The sequence below is a fragment of the Micromesistius poutassou genome (assembly GCF_964030765.1).
Source record: "Micromesistius poutassou genome assembly, chromosome: 24".
NCBI classification, from domain to species: domain Eukaryota; kingdom Metazoa; phylum Chordata; class Actinopteri; order Gadiformes; family Gadidae; genus Micromesistius; species Micromesistius poutassou.
Window position 1 is genome coordinate 6,245,389 of NC_140294.1, and position 20,920 is coordinate 6,266,308.

Sequence of the window (20,920 nt, forward strand, 5' to 3'; positions counted from 1 at the left end):
TAGCACTTTCAGACAGCCAAACGCAAGAGCTCTAGTCCTGGAGGAGAGGCCTCCACCCAGGGCCCCAGCGGCTCCATCATGAGCTCTAGTCCTGGAGGAGAGGCCTCCACCCAGGGCCCCAGAGGCTCCATCATGAGCTCTAGTCCTGGAGGAGAGGCCTCCACCCAGAGGCTCCATCATGAGCTCTAGTCCTGGAGGAGAGGCCTCCACCCAGAGGCTCCATCATGAGCTCTAGTCCTGGAGGAGAGGCCTCCACCCAGAGGCTCCATCATGAGCTCTAGTCCTGGAGGAGAGGCCTCCACCCAGAGGCTCCATCATGAGCTCTAGTCCTGGAGGAGAGGCCTCCACCCAGAGGCTCCATCATGAGCTCTAGTCCTGGAGGAGAGGCCTCCACCCAGGGCCCCAGAGGCTCCATCATGAGCTCTAGTCCTGGAGGAGAGGCCTCCACCCAGGGCCCCAGAGGCTCCATCATGAGCTCTAGTCCTGGAGGAGAGGCCTCCACCCAGGGCCCCAGAGGCTCCATCATGAGCTCTAGTCCTGGAGGAGAGGCCTCCACCCAGGGCCCCAGCGGCTCCATCATGAGCTCTAGTCCTGGAGGAGAGGCCTCCACCCAGGGCCCCAGAGGCTCCATCATGAGCTCTAGTCCTGGAGGAGAGGCCTCCACCCAGGGCCCCAGCGGCTCCATCATGAGCTCTAGTCCTGGAGGAGAGGCCTCCACCCAGGGCCCCAGCGGCTCCATCATGAGCTCTAGTCCTGGAGGAGAGGCCTCCACCCAGGGCCCCAGCGGCTCCATCATGAGCTCTAGTCCTGGAGGAGAGGCCTCCACCCAGGGCCCCAGCGGCTCCATCATGAGCTCTAGTCCTGGAGGAGAGGCCTCCACCCAGGGCCCCAGCGGCTCCATCATGAGCTCTAGTCCTGGAGGAGAGGCCTCCACCCAGGGCCCCAGCGGCTCCATCATGAGCTCTAGTCCTGGAGGAGAGGCCTCCACCCAGGGCCCCAGCGGCTCCATCACGCGGCCGGCGGTGGCCAAGAGGGCGTCATGGTTACCAGGGCTCCCGAACGAAGGGGCCTGGTCAGAGCGGGAGGGACGTAGCTGCTGAAGGCCTCCATGGGCGGCGGGGGGCTGTAGCCCATCACCTTGAAGTGCTGAGGAACCTGGGCACGCACGCGCACACACACACACACACACACACACACACACACACACACACACACACACACACACACACACACACACACACACACACACACACACACACACACACACACACACACACACACACACACCATTACATCAGGAGTTTAGGCATAGATACAGTATATATAATGACTAGATCAGTGGCGGCTGCTGGTCTTTCAAAGAGGGGAAGCTCATTTTCGGCCTACATCATATAAATTGTCAATTTATGTCAATTCTGCTCTCTGTTACTTTTCATGAAAATGCTCTGTGACCCTGTCATACCAACTAGCTGTTCCTTGACCAGTGTCCTCTCAATGGCCAGCAGAGCTAGGCTGCTTAAACGGCCTTGGTCCATTGTGTTAGGTGTAGGACTTGAGCCGCTTTAAACAGGAGAAGCTCCTTTATACACCTGCAGATGTAGCTCCAATTGTTGCCACTGAAGAGAACAGTTTGTAAAGCTGAGGCATTGCACTGTCCAACTCCATGTCTTTAAGGAACACCAAGAAATCACACAGCTTTCCCCTGTCCCCCTGCAAGTCCTGATCTGAATACAGGACTTGAAGTTCAGACCTCAGGCTCCCTGAATCTAAGTGATGGCCAACTACCAAAACGATATTAAACTCGAACAAGGAAATGTGGGAATTCTGTTGAACTGAAACAAGGAATTGTGTGTATAAGTGTATGAAATGTACGATGAAAATTGTCTAGCAATTTCGCCAAGCAATATCAAGAAATAGGATGCAGTTTGTCTTTCGACTCGCTTGCAAAATCCTCGATGGGACTGAGGACTAAAGAGAGCTCTGGCGACGTTTTATAGTTCAAAATCGCTGTCAATCAAACGGCAACTCAGTCTTTTGCAGACCCTCCAATCATCACACAGAAGCCCAGCGTCCAGACCTGCCTTAAAATAAGGCGTTTTAGAGTGATTTAGACTGGGAAAGGACCTCTGTTCCAGCCACGTTCCTTCATTCAGGTGGGCGGTTACCATAGTCAGGATATATAGCTATGAGGTGATATAGTCAGGATATATAGCTATGAGGTGATATAGTCAGGATATATAGCTATGAGGTGATATAGTCAGGATATATAGCTATGAGGTGATATAGTCAGGATATATAGCTATGAGGTGATATAGTCAGGATATATAGCTATGAGGTGATATAGTCAGGATATATAGCTATGAGGTGATATAGTCAGGATATATAGCTATGAGGTGATATATGGTCAGTATATATAGCTATGAGGTGATATCTGGTCAGTATATATAGCTATGAGGTGATATCTGGTCAGTTTACTGTATATAGCTATGAGGTGATATCTGGTCAGTATACTGTATATAGCTATGAGGTGATATCTGGTCAGTATACTGTATATAGCTATGAGGTGATATCTGGTCAGTATACTATATATAGCTATGAGGTGATATCTGGTCAGGATATAGGGCTATGGAGTGATATCTGGTCAGTATATATAGCTATGAGGTGATATCTAGTCAGTATATATAGCTATGAGGTGATATCTAGTCAGTATATATAGCTATGGAGTTTAGGAAGGAAGCGCTTTGGTCCTAAATTATTATTTCATTTTGGTCGTACATTATTATTTGGTATGGGCCATAAATCTCTCCACTGACAATACATTTCTCCAAATTCAAATCCATCTCCTCACCCTGAGTCATAAACAATGTTATTAAGTCACAGCAACATAAAGAGCCACCGTGGCTTAGGGAGCTGCGAGTTTGACGCTCTACTGGCCCTATGGTCAGAGGGGCCTTGAGCAAGACAAAAGTTGATGTATACATTTGATATAATATATAACCTCTTCCTTTGAGCCATTATCCAGTCTGCAGCCCCACAGTGCAGGGAAACCCAGCCTTTCTATCACGTACTCTCCATTCATGTAACACCAGACCCCAAGGGGTGTGTGTGTGTGTGTGTGTTTTTGTGTGTGTGTGTGTGTGTGTGTGTGTGTGTGTGTGTGTGTGTGTGTGTGTGTGTGTGTGTGTGTGTGTGTGTGTGTGTGTGTGTGTGTGTGCACTTACTTTAAGCTGGAAGAGAGGAACATGCGTTGCCATGGTGATGTCAACCAGTGCCGCGGCCACCGTGGTCAAATCGCCGAGGGACTGAGAAGAGGAGAAAGCCCATTTCACACACACACACACACACACACACACACACACACACACACACACACACACACACACACACACACACACACACACACACACACACACACACACACACACACACACACACACACACACAGTGTGACACTTACACAACATGTTTTTCCACTCAACGGTTTCGACTTAAATGCAGTATTTATAGCAGTGATCACCTGACTCCTAGATGGTTTATGTATAGAGGAATTGAAGGTATTGGAACTAACCCACTAACCCCCTAAGGGTGTAGATGTTTTAATAACTGTGATGTACATGATGAAAAACACTTTGGATCACCAAGAGAACAATCTCAATCCAATTGTCACGTGAAAATGATTTGGAAAAATGTGTTATTTTGTATATGTATGATTTAAAGCATTATGGTTTTACCCCTCATCTTTACTTGTACGGTCACATAGCATCATCGTGGGGTACGCTAGGCCCTAATACTTCATTTTGTGCTACACTAGGCCCTAATACTTCATTTTGTGCTACGCTAGGCCCTAATACTTCACTTTGTGCTACGCTAGGCCCTAATGCTTAATTTTGTGCTACGCTAGGCCCTAATACTTCATTTTGTGCTACGCTAGGCCCTAATGCTTCATTTTGTGCTACGCTAGGCCCTAATGCTTCATTTTGTGCTACGCTAGGCCCTAATACTTCACTTTGTGCTACGCTAGGCCCTAATGCTTAATTTTGTGCTACGCTAGGCCCTAATACTTAATTTTGTGCTACGCTAGGCCCTAATGCTTAATTTTGTGCTATGCTAGGCCCTAATACTTCATTTTGTGCTACGCTAGGCCTTAATGCTTCATTTTGTGCTACGCTAGGCCCTAATGCTTCATTTTGGGGACCACTAGGCCTTAATGCTTCATTTTGGGGACCACTAGGCCTTAATGCTTCATTTTGTGCTACGCTAGGCCCTAATGCTTCATTTTGGGAACCGCTAGGCCTTAATGCTTCATTTTGGGGACCACTAGGCCCTCATGTTTAATTCTCCTGACTTTATCTTTAAAGCTACAGCCATATGTTTCTACAAGGAAAAACACATTGGGAAATGTTTTATGATTGGAACATCCAAATATGAATAGCTGCAGGGTTGCAATCAAACAGGTTTCATTCAGAATCTAGTGGGTGCATGGGGACCCCCTCTTTCTGCTACATTATAACAACAGAGACGCTCTGTGCATGGGGACCCCCTCTTTCTGCTACATTATAACAACAGAGACGCTCTGTGCATGGGGACCCCCTCTTTCTGCTAGATTATAACAACAGAGACGCTCTGTGCATGGGGACCCCCTCTTTCTGCTACATTATAACAACAGAGACGCTCTGTGCATGGGGACCCCCTCTTTCTGCTACATTATAACAACAGAGACGCTCTGTGCATGGGGACCCCCTCTTTCTACTCAAACTGCAGAGATGGCTCTGTCATGAGGCTGTGCATCGCCGCTTCATTAGCTTGTGCCTTTAACGGGACGTTTTGATGAGCAGCGCAATGATCGGCACTTTGCTTACATTTGCCACCTCATTGAGATACAACTGTGTTCTGTTTTCAAGGTCAAATGAGGTCAAACAAAAGCATATATATATATATATATATATATATATATATATTTCTGTATATACATTGGGAGTGCTAATAGCACATCATTATTATACCTTATGGATGGGTAGAAATCTCCCTCTTTTCAGTGTGCAGGACAGAGCTCAGTCCTTAAGCTTGAGGGTCATGTTTTAGATCATTTATTTATCAGTTAATTTATTTATTAAAGCAGGACGAGATACAATTGATTTGGTTTCAATTTGATTCTAATCACGTTACACGCTGTTAAATATTAGTGTCCCGAGGGGTCTTGAGTGACAGGCATATCCTCTACTCAACTGCTGATGCCTTGTCCCAAACATCCAATCAAGGGCAAGAGGCGGGGACCAAATCTGTCTAGCCAAAAAGCGACGGTGCAGGAAGGCAACTTCCAAATGTTGAGGCAGTCCGCTTCCGGCTAAACACGACACCACTGTCAACTGCTGCTCTCATATAAATATATTATAAATCATTTTGGGATATTTCTACAACTGAATGTCAGCAGAGCTCAGTGTTGTTACCCACCAGATGGTCCGCCGTGTTGACACAAACAGGAAAGGAAAACGGAAATATTTTGTCTGGCGAGATCAGACCTTCCACTTTCTTATTTCCCTTTACTTAAAATAGGAAAACATACAAAATAAAGAGACACGTTAAGGACATATTTACAGACAACAAGTAACGCGAGCCAAGTGGTATGTTTACTGTGATCAAATGTGAGCTAATGGGTCTACACTAACGCGGCACATAGCGCTGCGTATGTTTCAGATGACGCGCTGTAAACAGAACACAACACCACACTGTAAACAGAACACAACACCACACTGTAAACAGAACACAACACCACGCTGTAAACAGAACACAACATCACACTGTAAACAGCCCCACTGTCACTACACAGAGGCACGCGCTGTAAACAGAACACAACACCACACTGTAAACAGAACACAACACCACGCTGTAAACAGAACACAACACCACTCTGTAAACAGAACAACACCACGCTGTAAACAAAACACAACACCACACTGTAAACAGAACACAACACCACGCTGTAAACAGAACACAACACCACGCTGTAAACAGAACACAACACCACGCTGTAAACAGAACACAACACCACGCTGTAAACAGAACACAACACCACGCTGTAAACAGAACACAACACCACGCTGTAAACAGAACACAACACCACGCTGTAAACAGAACACAACACCACGCTGTAAACAGAACACAACACCACACTGTAAACAGCCCCAGTGTCACTACGCAGAGGCACGCGCTGTAAACAGAACACAACACCACACTGTAAACAGAACACAACACCACGCTGTAAACAGAACACAACACCACGCTGTAAACAGAACACAACACCACGCTGTAAACAGAACACAACACCACGCTGTAAACAGAACACAACACCACGCTGTAAACAGAACACAACACCACGCTGTAAACAGAACACAACACCACACTGTAAACAGCCCCAGTGTCACTACACAGAGGCACGCGCTGTAAACAGAACACAACACCACACTGTAAACAGAACACAACACCACGCTGTAAACAGAACACAACACCACGCTGTAAACAGAACACAACACCACGCTGTAAACAAAACACAACACCACACTGTAAACAGAACACAACACCACGCTGTAAACAGAACACAACACCACGCTGTAAACAGAACACAACACCACGCTGTAAACAGAACACAACACCACGCTGTAAACAGAACACAACACCACGCTGTAAACAGAACACAACACCACGCTGTAAACAGAACACAACACCACGCTGTAAACAGAACACAACACCACGCTGTAAACAGAACACAACACCACACTGTAAACAGCCCCAGTGTCACTACGCAGAGGCACGCGCTGTAAACAGAACACAACACCACACTGTAAACAGAACACAACACCACGCTGTAAACAGAACACAACACCACGCTGTAAACAGAACACAACACCACGCTGTAAACAGAACACAACACCACGCTGTAAACAGAACACAACACCACGCTGTAAACAGCCCCAGTGTCACTACGCAGAGGCACGCGCTGTAAACAGAACACAACACCACACTGTAAACAGAACACAACACCACGCTGTAAACAGAACACAACACCACGCTGTAAACAGAACACAACACCACGCTGTAAACAGAACACAACACCACGCTGTAAACAGCCCCACTGTCACTACGCTGTAAACAGAACACAACACCACACTGTAAACAGAACACAACACCACGCTGTAAACAGAACACAACACCACACTGTAAACAGAACACAACATCACGCTGTAAACAGCCCCACTGTCACTACACAGAGGCACGCGCTGTAAACAGAACACAACACCACGCTGTAAACAGAACACAACACCACACTGTAAACAGAACACAACACCACACTGTAAACAGAACACAACACCACGCTGTAAACAGAACATAACACCACACTGTAAACAGAACACAACACCACGCTGTAAACAGAACACAACACCACACTGTAAACAGAACACAACACCACGCTGTAAACAGAGGACAACACCACGCTGTAAACAGAACACAACACCACGCTGTAAACAGAACACAACACCACGCTGTAAACAGAACACAACACCACGCTGTAAACAGAACACAACACCAAGATTCGGTATTCCTGCGGCGCGAGACGGAGGAAGGGGACGCATGTCACGAATCCCAGGACTCTGGGAAATCCATAAAGGGAAAAAGTAATAACGTGAGGATAGATAAACAATCAAGAAAATAAAAACCGTGCTGCTGGTTGTGGAGTGATGGCCTCTTTGTTCTCCTGAGACAAGCCAGGCGGTGCGTCATGCGGCATCGGATCACCACCTGAACACAAGCGCCAGGAAGGAGAGACGTCCTTCAGTCACAGCCTCAGTGGTGTGGAAGTGACTTCAAAATGTAACATATTATTCATTACTGTTACTCTCATTTTAAAGTAATGAGATCGGTTACAGTATGACTATGAATCTGGTACGTGGTCATTTTACCATGTATTACTATTACATTACATTACTACTTTTGCGTTACTTTCGCAGACAAAGGCAGATGTCCGCCTCTGAAAGTGTGCATATGACAGCGCTGAACCGATGAAGCTTCAGTCCACAGATTCTACTAGATTATACACGTCCTCAAATGCTTCGTCTGTTTTCCTTTAAAGCTCCATAAGCAGACCTGTGGACATTCGTTAGTCTTAACTTATTTGTTATATTACTTAGTCACTGATAAAATGATAAATTTCAGGATTATTTATTGATTCTACTGATTCTACTGCACAGATTTCTACGACCTGGTAGAAACATTCACCTACTTGTATATATTATTCTAACACTACTAGGCTACCACTGACCCCTAATAATAATTATTATATTATAATTATAATAATGAATAATTTGATAATCAACCTAAGAAAAAGGGCAAAAGGGTACTCAATTTACATAATAATAATAATCTACATAATTTGGACATAATCTCAAACCCCAAGAACAAGGGGTTCAGTGAAATGATGTTCCAACAGCCAAATCCAAATGGCATTCGTATGGGTTTGATTCCCAATGTTCAGAACACATGCTCCCACTATATTGCAAGACGCTGTCCATAAAGGCGTCGCCCTACTGGCTCTTTTTGTGTCACGCTTTCCTTTTGTTGTATTTTGTTTTACACACAAGAGGTGATCGGGCCATCTACAATACGGTGGTTAGCATAGCCTAGCTTAGCGTAGCAGGATTCCACCCAGCAGTGGAATGCTACCAGTCACCAAGAGCAACCACACACAACACTGAACCCAACGTTAAAAAATGATGCCTTAAAAGGTTTTAAATGCAATAGAATCCATGCACTGACAGCATAAACCTCAACGCTTTCTATTTACGTTAGACTGCACTCGAGTTGCAGTCTAGACACATACAGAAACCCAACACAACTGTAACACATGGTACCTCTAGAACTGTGTGATCTGAGTCATAGTTGTTAGTTAATGCACAAGGATGGACGAGCATATGGACCTGGACATAATGAACTATATATTCACATATATACTCTGCATGAATAATGCATGTGTGTGTGTGTGTGTGTGTGTGTGTGTGTGTGTGTGTGTGTGTGTGTGTGTGTGTGTGTGTGTGTGTGTGTGTGTGTGTACCTTGCGTGCGGCCTGCTGGAAGAGTCTCAGAGCCCGGAGGCTGAGCAGCAGCTGGGGTCCACAGTAGAAGGTGAAGCGCGGAGCTCCCACCACAGCCTGTGTTGGGAGTGTTGCAATAGAGAAATGAGAACATCACAAATGCTCATTGATTTATTATACATGAGCGTGTGGAAGTCCCTGCAGACTGCCTTCTACCGCCTCCCTTCTCTGGTAACTTCTGTAGAGAGGGGAATGAACACTGCCGGGGTTCAGTGGTTCCGTCTGGGGGCGGGACAGACACATTTTGGGGTACTTTTGGGTACGCAGCATCGGCAACGGCGGCCAAAGAACGGAGGTTGTCGTGAAAGGTTTTGATGGACTTTGCTGTTGCTGTCGAGTCATGAAGCTCAAGGCTGCTCAAAGACACCCGATCAGGGTATGGACTGCAGATACTCCCACACCCCTGACCACCACGAGGCCATTCACACACTCGGGGAAATCCCCTACATGGCAACATGGAGCACCAGGCCGTGAACCGTCACCACCAAACCTTACAATTATCCAACATCACCATCCTGCGTCCTGTTTGGCGGAGCCCAGAGCAGTCACCTAGGTGGCGTGCAGCAAGCACAATGCAACAGCGGACCAGGTGTGGAACCAGGTGTGGAACCAGGCGCGAAGCATGCGAGCCGCTGCTAGGCGGTGCCGGAGGTCCAATGTGGAGGTTTACACTAAGCTAGTACGCTGAGTACGCTGTGCTCTCGAACAGTATATGAATAATACAGAATATGGGCTCAGATTGCCAGTTTAACACATTGAGCCTACCATTGGGAGAGTGGGCAGACACTATATTATGTATACCTTTGTATATGTTTAACTTATAATCTGTGGAATTACATTTACTTCACAATGGATACCACTGAAAAAAGCATTTTGCTTTACTCTGCTACGTCGTCAGTTGGTGGAAGGCAGGGTATTTGACGACAAACAGTTTATTTCCATTTGAAAAGAAGACAAAATGCCGTCCAGTTACTTTCTAGCAGGTAAATAAGGCCCATTGAGGTTGTGTGAAGGGCCTGTGAAGCCGTTTGAGACTCCTCCTGTGAAATGGGGCTACAAAAAGTAAATGTGTCTTAGGCCCCGCCCACACGGGCGAAAACGATCTTTCCCCCTCCGTTTTCCTTGGCTGCGTTTCAGGAATATCTCTGTGAAGACGGACTCATCGCGAAAACGCATCTCACAGTAGAAACGCTGTAGTACATATTCACGGCCACTGTGTGGCGCTGGTTCATGTGCATCAAGCCTGCGCGCTGTATACAAACAAACAGTCGAGGAGGAGAAAGCAGTTGTTAAACCTTTTAGATTGAGCAGAAAATACTTTCTAATGTACAGTTAGTAATTCAATTTACCAAGGGGGCTGCAAAAATAATACAAATCGAATTAAACAAAACTAATTTGACGGAACTCTAACGTTCCCCTCGTGGTGGGGGGGCGATGACATCATTGTTTGCGTATCAGGCGTCCACACGAATCCTAACAGGAGAACGCAGGGGGCCGTTTTTATCTTATCCACCCTGGGACCTGCTTTCAAAGAACCGAAAACGCCGGATCCGTCTGGACGGTCGGCCCAAACGCACAAGACTTCTGCGTTTTCTCCAAAAAATAGTTTCCGTGTGGACGGGGCCTTAGCTTGGCTTGACCACGAAGTAACCATGTTTCCTCACCTGGCGGGCGTCTCGCAACACCCTCTCGGTGGACAGTCTGGGCGGCCCCCACACAAACACATTCTCCTCCTGGTGCCCAGAGTCCCGCTGGGTCTGCATGCCGGAGAAACAGGGAGTGTATGAGCTGTGGAACTGTGGATGAGCCACATTGTGGTCATAACCAGACAAACATATTTGAATCATTACTCAAACAGAGACAGGAGATTCGTAAATTACACTTCTGGCTCCCGACGCTCAACACAATGGAAAGTAGACGATGCAAACAGACGAAAGGTACATTCAGCTGATTGGTTCCCATGGAAGGCATTGCTGCAGAGCTGTAAAGGGGGAGCTTATGTGTGTGTGGGGCTGTGTGTATGTGAATGTGTGTGAGTTCACACGGAAATAGCCAGGAAAGGAGGTGCTGTCAAGTGTCTGGAACTTTCCGCTCTCTCTCTCTCTCTCTCTCTCTCTCTCTCTCTATCTCTCTCTCTCTCTCTCTCTCTCTCTCTCTCTCTCTCTCTCTCTCTCTCTCTCTCTCTCTCCTCTCTCTCTCTCTCTCTCTCTCTCTCTCTCTCTCTCTCAACTAATGTCTGACAGAGTTGGGAAGCTACTTCCTTTGAGACACTCAGCAAAGTCATAAACTCAAAATTTAAAAAGTGAAAACCCAACACCAAGCCAGGAGCCAACTGTCTGTTACAACCAGTGGCGGCTGGTGGTTTTTAAAGTGAGGGAGGAAGGACTGCGCGCTTGGTTGCCATTGGCCTGCTTGCACTGTTAGTGGCGTATGGTGGCATAAGTACGTGAGAATCAAGTTGTTTCAGGGTGTTTTACTCTCTGGAATAAGGCTGTACACAAGGGGTCAGCTTTGATGTTTGGATGTCATTTGGAATCAGAAATTAAAACACCCATCTTGTTGCAGAGCTGTATTCTACCCAACATGGACGCATAAAGAAATGAGGTGTCAGTGGTTGCACGATTGTTTACAGGAAAGGAACAAATATGACTGTACATTCCTAAATGTCTTTTTTATACGTTTTTTGTGTATGCATGTCTGTGAAGCCAAAGAAAATAAATCCTAGTGTGTGCCGGTGTGGACAATAAAGATGTCAAATCTAAGTCCATATTTGACCTAAAGCATAACAAATATTCAGTATGTTCAGAAATTACTTTAACCCTGGAAGAAGAATCCTACTGTATTCTCATCAACATCCTTTACCTTGAACGAATATTTATTATTCTGTCTATTCATAAACAACTTTGACCTTGGAGGATAAATCTTACCCTATATTGATGAGCAGCAATCTCTCTCTCCTCTAGGACCTGCCCCCTGCTCTGCTCAGATATAGGGGTCTTGCCCAGATGTTGTTGCCTACAGAACAGAAAAGTATTGTCATGTTTTCTAGGGTACGTCTTACTGTGTGCACTCAATGAATGTTACCAAAAGTTAACGCAACATTAACAAGATGTTAATAAGATGTTAATAAGATGTAAGAACATGATTATGCAGAGTCCAGAGTTCACCTGGACTCTGCTCCCCCTCCCAACCCTCCTACTAACTGTATGTTGTACATCCTGGCACTGAATGTACTGTATCGTACTTAGTTATAGTACTTAGCATTGTGTAGCTTCTTATCCTAGCTGTCTTTGTTGTATACAGGGAATGGGTTAACCTAGTGATTGTTAGTGCTTGGCACGTGGTTCTATGAACATCCATACTGTACCGACAGAGAGATATTGTCTCACCCTCTTCTGACAAATGTATTATTGTAAGTCGCTAAACGCCCTGAATGTAAACGTGACACACTGGGCCATGTCTTGCACTGAAGAGACCAAACAGTCCTATCACCATCTGAGGTGGTTGGCCCTCTCCTCCGTCACGCCGCCTTGGACCTTCTTCATGAACAGGGCCTCCTTCAGCTGTCTGCTCCTCGGACCCACGGCGCCCTCACCGGACATGGCTACGACCAGGGAGAGGATCAGAACGTCATCAACCAGGAATCACAAGCACAGTACCCGGGGGAACGATATCGGGGCTGGGCCGAAAGGGCCATAATGAAGCTGTTTTCATACAGACTAGTTTCAGACTACAGTGTGCAAAATACCACCGTGTCACGACCTGACTTAGGCCAGAGACAGGCGCGGCCGGGCTAAAAATACGGCCACTGCCCAGTGGCACCATGGCAACCGGCAGAGCCTGACATGCAGAGGGGGAGAGGGGGAAGCGGGAAAAGACCCGGGCCACCACGACCTTCCCGCAGGTCCCTGGAGCAGAGCCGGTCGCCGTCTTTGATCAGCATCTTGGCCACTCCTGCGGGGGTGCAGACGTCGGCGGGGGCGGGGGGCCGGGCAGCGGCCTTTGATCCAGCGGACAGATGAAGCGGTAAAGGGGGGGTGGGGGAGGCAGGGTGAGAGGTGAATAAAAAGGCATAAACGACTAGATTTAATTCAGTCTTTTTTGTGAATACAGAGCGTTGCCCTTCTCCAAAGATACCGTACATTTTCCAAACCATTTTCTGAATTGGGTTCATGTATAAAGACTGTTACTGTTACTCTTCTGAAAACGGAGCGGTTTATTCTCTAGTTCACAGCGTTTGTTAGCCCTACTGACATGCATTTAATTATCTCCTGATAACAAATAGACACAACCACAGGCTTTGTGGGGTTGAGGTTCACACACACACACACACACACACACACACACACACACACACACACACACACACTAGGCATGCAGGCAGAACACACAGCCAGACGTGGCGGGGCGGTACCTTCCATTTGTCGGCTTTCTTGGAGGCAGTGCGTTTGATTTGAAGCGCGGGGGGGACCTGAAGCGCGGCGCGGTTCCTGATTACAGGAGCCACACCCCGGCTCCTGTAATCAGCCGCCAACATGGCCTGGCCAGCCCTCTCTCCTTCAGCGGTGCTGTGGTCAAGAAAACTCCATTAGGCCTCCTGGAACTTAAGGCCAAATAATTATCTTCAGAAAAAGGGTGAACTGTTTGGACATCTTTCATAAGAACACTGCAGAAGCACCTTGTGAGGCGCTTCTTCACCGTGTGCATCAGATTGTATTATTTTAAATACGTTTCTCAACGCCGCCAGCCTCACACGACCCTTCAGTCAAACGTTTAACAGTAGATTCAGTTGACCTTGAAGGTCCTCTATTTATTGATTCATAATTGATTCATTAAATCTGACGTGATATCAGCTTTGGGGCTATAGAGCAGTGTCCTCCTTTACACTAATTCATTCATTCAGTCTTACTGCCCTTGTGGCCCTCCAGCCCACTGCATCAGTTCATCCTCAGAGTCATGGAACAGGAATTAGCTGGAGGAAACCTCTGACATCATTTCTTATTCCATGCATTATTATTATAATTATAATTACAAATGGGTGGGCTTAGCTCAGGAGGTAGCGCAGGTTGACTTGTAACCGGAAGGTTCCTAGTTGGATCCCCGGCTCCTCCTAGTGTCGATGTGTCCCTGAGTGAGACGCTTAACCCTGACCGCTCCTGACCCGCTGGCTGTCGCCCTGCGTGGTCGACTCCACCGTCGGTGTGTGTTAACCGCAGTAAGTCGCTTTGGATAAAAGCGTCTGCTAAATGTAAATATATACCATTTTTTAAGTAGTACTGAAACCCCTGCAAGTTTTGTAGGCTGTGAAAGTTGTGTTTCTTCCATATTATTTTTCCAATATCATTTTTCTTTGGTATCATTTATTACCACAGGACACCTTTGCCACAATGCATATCTCATCTCCCTGCCTTTCCTCTGTCTGCAGGGGACAGGGACGGGGGGGGGGGGAGGGCTGTAAACATCCATCTGATTCATATCTATATCACTGTCACAGCTAGTGACATAAACACAATGAATATATATATATATATACACCGGTATATATATGTGTTTATTATATATTTTCTTCCTTTCGTTCCATGGATTATGAACTGGTGTCAGAGATAACAGCGGCACCGCCAGAGACTCTGATTTGATGGATAGTGGACCCCACTTTTCTCCTGGGAACCACGTCCTCAATATGAGGATTAATACCCGAGGGCGGCAAACCCACTGCTGGGGGCGGGGCCTGCCCACTGGGGGGCGGGGCCTGCCCACTGGGGGGCGGGGCCTGTCCACTGGGGGGGCGGGGCCTGTCCACTAAGTGGAGCTGTGGTCGAAGGCGTGCAGTGGCGCTGCCCCTCAAAGACACCTCAAAGACCTATTGCAATCCGACATGTACATTTTTTGTCCATTTATTGTCGTCTTTTAGTCAAAATCGATATTAGGAAGTTTCTATTTTAGGAGGCTCGATAGCCTGACATATACTCAACACATAAGCTAGTGATTGGTGTAATCGAGCGTGTGTTGGAGGCGTTTTTCGAAGCAGACGTGTGAATGAAAAGCCCCTGGAGGGCGGGTTAGCGGGTGCTGTGTTTACCTGGCGGGCAGGTGAGGGGCGGAGCTCCCGGTGAGCGTACACAGGAAGGGTTTGCTGTTGAACTGGGAGATGACCAGCTGAATGGTCACCTGAGACGTTCCGTACTGGAGCGGGCGGAAGGTCACGGTGACCGCCACCTCCCCGCTCGCCGGAATGGATCCTGGAACACGGTAGAGGTGGTGAGGTGTGTGTGCGTGTGCGTGTGCGTGTGCGTGCGTGCGTGCGTGCGTGCGTGCGTGCGTGCGTGTGTGTGTGTGAGAGCTAAACCACTACCTCAGTATTGAGGTAGAAGGAGGCTGTGCTTGGTGAGCGCAGAGAGAAGGTAGGCATCATTATGACACACACAAAAAAAAAAGTGTACTGCGGTCACCTCTGCTCTCAGAAATAACCACCGCTTTAGTGCTGGAAAGGTGAGTCTATGTATCAGCGGTGTCTGTGGCATACGTATGGAACAACAGTCCATGCTCTGCCCTTGAGATGGATAGAGGAGATGAGAGAGCAAAAACAGCCCTTCTATCCATAGCCTTGTGGGTCCATCTAGATATTAAAAATAAATGAATCGAATGCCTAGTCCAAACAATTTAAATAAACCATTACAAGCCGTATCAAACCCAATCAGCCAACTGGCGAGATGGTAGGTTGAGATAGCCCTTATACATCTGGGATGTCACTGACAGAATTAGGTTTGTAATGGCCAACACATCTGGGGCCCTTAAAGGAGCAGGCACACTGGCCCGATGAACACCACCACCCAATAAGAGCATTGTGGCCGAAGTTTGGAAAACACGCTTTGGACGTTCGCTGTTGGACGTAATCCGACAACAGCCAACAGCCACCGCGGGGTCTCGCACACTGGCCTGGATGCCGATGTGGGTGTTTGTGGTATGTTCTGTGCCCTTTTATAAAACGGGTGGCTTAAATCAAGCGATCTGATTGGTTCCCAACTAGGGGTGGGAATCGAGAACCGGTTCCTACTCAGAACCGGTTCCAACTAACCAATTCCATCGGAATTGTACGCCTCCAACGTTATTGATTCTTCTTAACGATCCCTGTGCGACGTTTTCTGGCTTTCTCGTCGAGTGCCATGTGTTCAAAAGCCTGAGTCAAGCGCGCTAATCAAGCGAATAATATATCCTGATTCGAAAATGGATAACGCACGGAGCAGCCAGCCTGAGCGGTAAACTGCGACCCCAAGTCATCCCCGCTGACAGCAACACGCTGCATTGGTGGAGAGACACGGGCTGCAATAAACCCGCTTCTCTCAACACTGACGCGCAAATCCCTGTGTGCCAGGCGTTCCCAACGTGTGTTCTCCGCCGCACGTAACACCGTGAATAAAAAGAGAGCCGCACTTGATCCAGATCAAGTTGATAGATTGGTGTTTCTAGCAAAAAACATTAATAAAATAATTTCTTGCAGATAGGCATAAGCCTTAGTACTCGTGCTGCTGTCTCCTGTTTACGTTGTCACGTCATTGTTTGGGCTGTGCAGTTCCGATTCTGGGCCTCGTAGATATTCAAATATATTCGAATACATTGCTTGATATCCGTTCAAACTTTTTTTCAAAAGTCACATCCCTCTATAGTAGTAGTATAGTCGTGCATACAAATATCTTCCGGTTTCATGCTGATGATGACACCGATAGCTCTCAGGCAGCTGGCCCCTCGACATCGGCTCAAGTTAGCCCTCTATTTTCTTTCCTACTCTATATTCTGTCATGGTGTTGTTCAGTATGTAAGAAATAAAAATGTAATGGTTGCTTTTGGTGTGAACTGTGTAGAACTCATTTTTTGCCACTCAATGAACTACTCAGGAATCGGTAAGAGAATTGATAAGGAATTGGATCGATCGTTTATTTATATAGAAAAGCGATAGCATAGTTCACTGAAGCCTAAAAACATGTTGATTGCTGGAGAGGGTGGAAATGTTGTAAAGCAATAGGCACACGGTGAGTGAACTCGATAGTAGGCTAAATTCCCGGCGATCCAAGCTACCATCTCTAGCCTAGCCTTCTCTCTGAAGGATGCTACAGTGTGTTGCATAGCAACCGCCGTACACTTTGCAGGCAGCCAGGAGGGACTACTTTTTTGTATTTGTTAAAAAAAATGCTTTTCCGACTTTCTCGCTTTTTCAAAATTGAGGGTGTCTATGACTTTCATTTTGCCATACTTACGTAACTCTGCTGCGCGTCGGGATGGACAACGGCCCTTAACTGTGGTATAATGAGCACATTTCACTGACTGTCGTGATCTATTGCTGACATGTTCCTTATGGGTGGGTACCTGCGAGGGGCTGCACCTGGAAGGCTGGGTGGGCCTGCACCACATGCACCTGGAACTCAACCTCCAGGTCAGCGGGACAGCTGCAGCGGAGGGGGAGGCTGTGGCTCACACTACGGGAGGGGAGAGAGAGAGAGAGAGAGAGAGAGAGAGAGAGAGAGAGAGAGAGAGAGAGAGAGAGAGAGAGAGAGAGAGAGAGAGAGAGAGAGAGAGAGAGAGAGAGAGAGAGAGAGAGAGAGAGAGATAGATAGATAGATAGATAGATAGATAGATAGATAGATAGATAGATAGATAGATAGATAGATAGATAGATAGATAGATAGATAGATAGATAGATAGATAGATAGATAGATAGAGACAGAGACAGAGAGAGGGACAGAGAGAGAGAGAGAGGTAGATAGATAGATAGATGTGTCAATAGGTAGGTAGAAAGACAGACAGACAGAGAGAGAGATGTGTTTGTGATAGAGAGAGATAGAGACAGACAGATAGAGAGAGACCCACATATGCATTAATAAATACAACAAAAACCAATCTGCCCGCCCCCTCACTAAAACACTCACACACACACACACACACAGACACACACTCACACACACACACACACACACACACACACACCTGTGTCCCAGAGGTATGCTGGGCAGGTGGATGTGTGGGGGGATGCACAGATCATCAATGACAGGGTAGGCATGAACTGGAATTAAAAGGGTCTCCTGGCCCTGGAGGGAGTGGGCGAGCCGGGTCAGGGAGCATAAGGCACAGGAGAGAGAGAGAGAGAGAGATTAGAATGTAACATTCAGTTGCACTGTGTTTGGCGGTCAGACGGGTTAGCCCGCGGGGCTCGGGGAGGCTGCTCATGCTCATCTTCCCTGGCTACAGGAGGCGCGTCCCAGAGAGGGTCTGGCTTCTTCCACACGTATGGCATAACGCCACAGCGTTGTGGCACACTTCACACACAACACCGCTGATTATAACACTCCTACACGACGACGGCACTAGAAAGAGTCACAAATGGGTCGTAGCCATGGGGAGAACACGCCCCCTCGTTCCTACAACTCTTTGCATAAAAGGCTTTTTGGGGTTAACTCTAGGGCAGTTTTTCCATCCAGGGCTACTGTAGAAAAACATGCTTAACCATTCTTATTTTCACTGGTTTAATCCCTAAATAAAGCACTTATTAATAGTGCTTAATTGCCACTAAATTCGACACACTTTACCTTTAATATATGAGGATGGACATGGGATTCATTCTGACATGACCCTAAATATAATAATAATATAAATAACAACAGGGGAACAACAAGAAAAATCAACTAACACAGACAAAAAGAAAAGGGCGGACCTTGCAGTGGATGCGGAGGCAGTCGTAGAAGTAGCGCCATTGGTCAGGACAGAAGTGGACCTTGACGGCGTAGGCCAGGCCGGGGATGAGGCGGTGCTAGAACCAGGGGCGGGTACAACAGTAAACAAGGATCAGGTCGTCCAGGGGAGCCGTCCAATCAAAAGACGTCTTAAAGGGTGGATTACTTAATAACTCAAAATACCTTTTTGGTATACGTCGTTCGGAAGTACTTGGTTTGCGTGGGAATGATGTGGATATTAATCACCTCGGATGAGATATTGATTAATTTCTAACCGAAAAAAATAGAAAGGGAGAGTTAAGGGAGAGAGAGAGAGGGGGAGGTAAACAACTCTTCCATTAAGACCAAAGCCTTTCCTCCCCAACGCAGCGATGTTCCTGCACCACAGAGAACTCTAACCTCTGTGGTACATGAACGTGTGCTATGCACATGTATACACACTCACACCAATCTAGATCATTGATATTTACTCTGAGATGATATGATTATAGTTGACATGCCTCAGACCCATCTCATAGCCTCAAGCCCCTCTCACGGAAACCTTTTACAGCCTACACCATTGATAGCTCTAAATAACTTAGAGTATAAATATTAATTCATATTTGGTTGGAATTCTTGTTTAATATTGTTTATATATCTGTATATATATATATATATATATATTTACTAAATGTTAACTCAATTTTGAAGAAGAAGAATTCTAACGAAAGCATTTGGTAAAGCACTTTGACTTTTATACACCAACCTCACCAAGTGTGCCAACATAATTCAGAATTCTGCTTCTGAGTGAAATAATTCAGATCTTATACAATCCAATCCTCTTGGTACGACATGTCTACAAATCCGACATCTAGAACCGAGATGATGACTCGAATCAACATGACAACAGATGAAGAATTCCTGTGCACATATCCGTCTAATCCCAAACGGTAACAGCTATGCATTCCCGTGGGTAAATATAACAACGAGGACGGGGTGAAGATGAATATGGGCTATTTGGGATTGGACCAAAGAGAACGGGAGAAGGGGCTACAGATTTGGCACAACAATAACAGCTAGACTCAGCAGAAAGAAAGGGAAGGATGGCTTACCAGGACCTTCTGGTGGCCTTCACCCAGACTGAAGCCGTTAAAATGGAGGGCGGCCGGTTCTGCTTGTATCTGTCTGTTGCTCGTCAGACATCGACTGGACATCTCTGAAAGAATGAAAGGATATTCAAAATAATACGCTTTGACATTTTAGTTAAGATGTAAGAAATCTTTTTATGGATGAAGATTGCCAGTCGATTTGGGTCCATTTTAATAGGCAACACAGTCACATGAGTGACAGTCCGTGGCTATGGGGGAACTGGAAATAGAATCTCAAAGAAGTGACATATAATATATATATATATATATATATATATATATATAGATATATATTGATGTAGCAAAAGTGACTCAAATCATTTTATAAAAATAGAACCCCCCTAATACAACAGATAGCAAGTATGTCTTTTTTATAATCTGTCAGCTGATTTCCCCCTGCATAAAGGACAAATGAAGGAATGAACGTTGAATGTTTTTTAAGGCCTCCAGGTCGGCTCCATATGTGCTCCTGCGGGGCGGCCGAGACGTGAGCACATTCCCGTTGATTCAGCTCCCCGTCACGGTCCTAGAAGGGAAGGACGCGGCGATGGCTATCACCTGACGAGAGGAGGGGATGGGGGGCGCTGGAGGCTCTGGGGCTCCGGCTGTCCTCCACCAGCTGGCCCAGGGGCACCGGGGAGCCCCGTCTGAGGGCGGGGAAACTAAGGTGGGCCACTGCCATGGCCTCAGCGTCACGGCAGCCCTCTTCACGGAGGACCGCGGTGGTGTAGGTAGGTGCTGGGTCCTCTTCACGGAGGACCACGGTGGTGTAGAGGTGGTCCTCTTCACTGAGGACCACGGTGGTGTAGGTAGGTGCTGGGTCCTCTTCACGGAGGACCACGGTGGTGTAGGTAGGTGCTGGGTCCTCTTCACGGAGGACCACGGTGGTGTAGGTAGGTGGTCCTCTTCACTGAGGACCGCGGTGGTGT

The 20,920-nt window shown here is 46.9% G+C and overlaps 1 protein-coding gene across 1 annotated transcript in view; it reads right to left on the minus strand.

Moving 5' to 3' along the window:
- The window catches only part of cfap221 (cilia and flagella associated protein 221), a gene marked incomplete at both ends in the record, with an annotated part of 28,884 nt that extends 8,211 nt beyond the window's left edge, over nt 1–20,673 (minus strand). The window contains 17 exons of the mRNA XM_084487994.1: nt 1,048–1,155; nt 3,222–3,302; nt 5,452–5,543; nt 7,713–7,794; nt 9,104–9,199; nt 10,807–10,899; nt 12,070–12,157; nt 12,635–12,746; nt 13,037–13,142; nt 13,557–13,710; nt 15,222–15,381; nt 17,504–17,613; nt 18,122–18,222; nt 18,846–18,941; nt 19,048–19,134; nt 19,956–20,059; nt 20,550–20,673. Coding sequence (XP_084344120.1) covers nt 1,048–1,155; nt 3,222–3,302; nt 5,452–5,543; nt 7,713–7,794; nt 9,104–9,199; nt 10,807–10,899; nt 12,070–12,157; nt 12,635–12,746; nt 13,037–13,142; nt 13,557–13,710; nt 15,222–15,381; nt 17,504–17,613; nt 18,122–18,222; nt 18,846–18,941; nt 19,048–19,134; nt 19,956–20,059; nt 20,550–20,673 — 1,794 coding nt within the window. The remainder of the gene's footprint in view (nt 1–1,047; nt 1,156–3,221; nt 3,303–5,451; nt 5,544–7,712; nt 7,795–9,103; nt 9,200–10,806; nt 10,900–12,069; nt 12,158–12,634; nt 12,747–13,036; nt 13,143–13,556; nt 13,711–15,221; nt 15,382–17,503; nt 17,614–18,121; nt 18,223–18,845; nt 18,942–19,047; nt 19,135–19,955; nt 20,060–20,549) is intronic.
- Nucleotides 20,674–20,920: the final 247 nt, after the last annotated feature.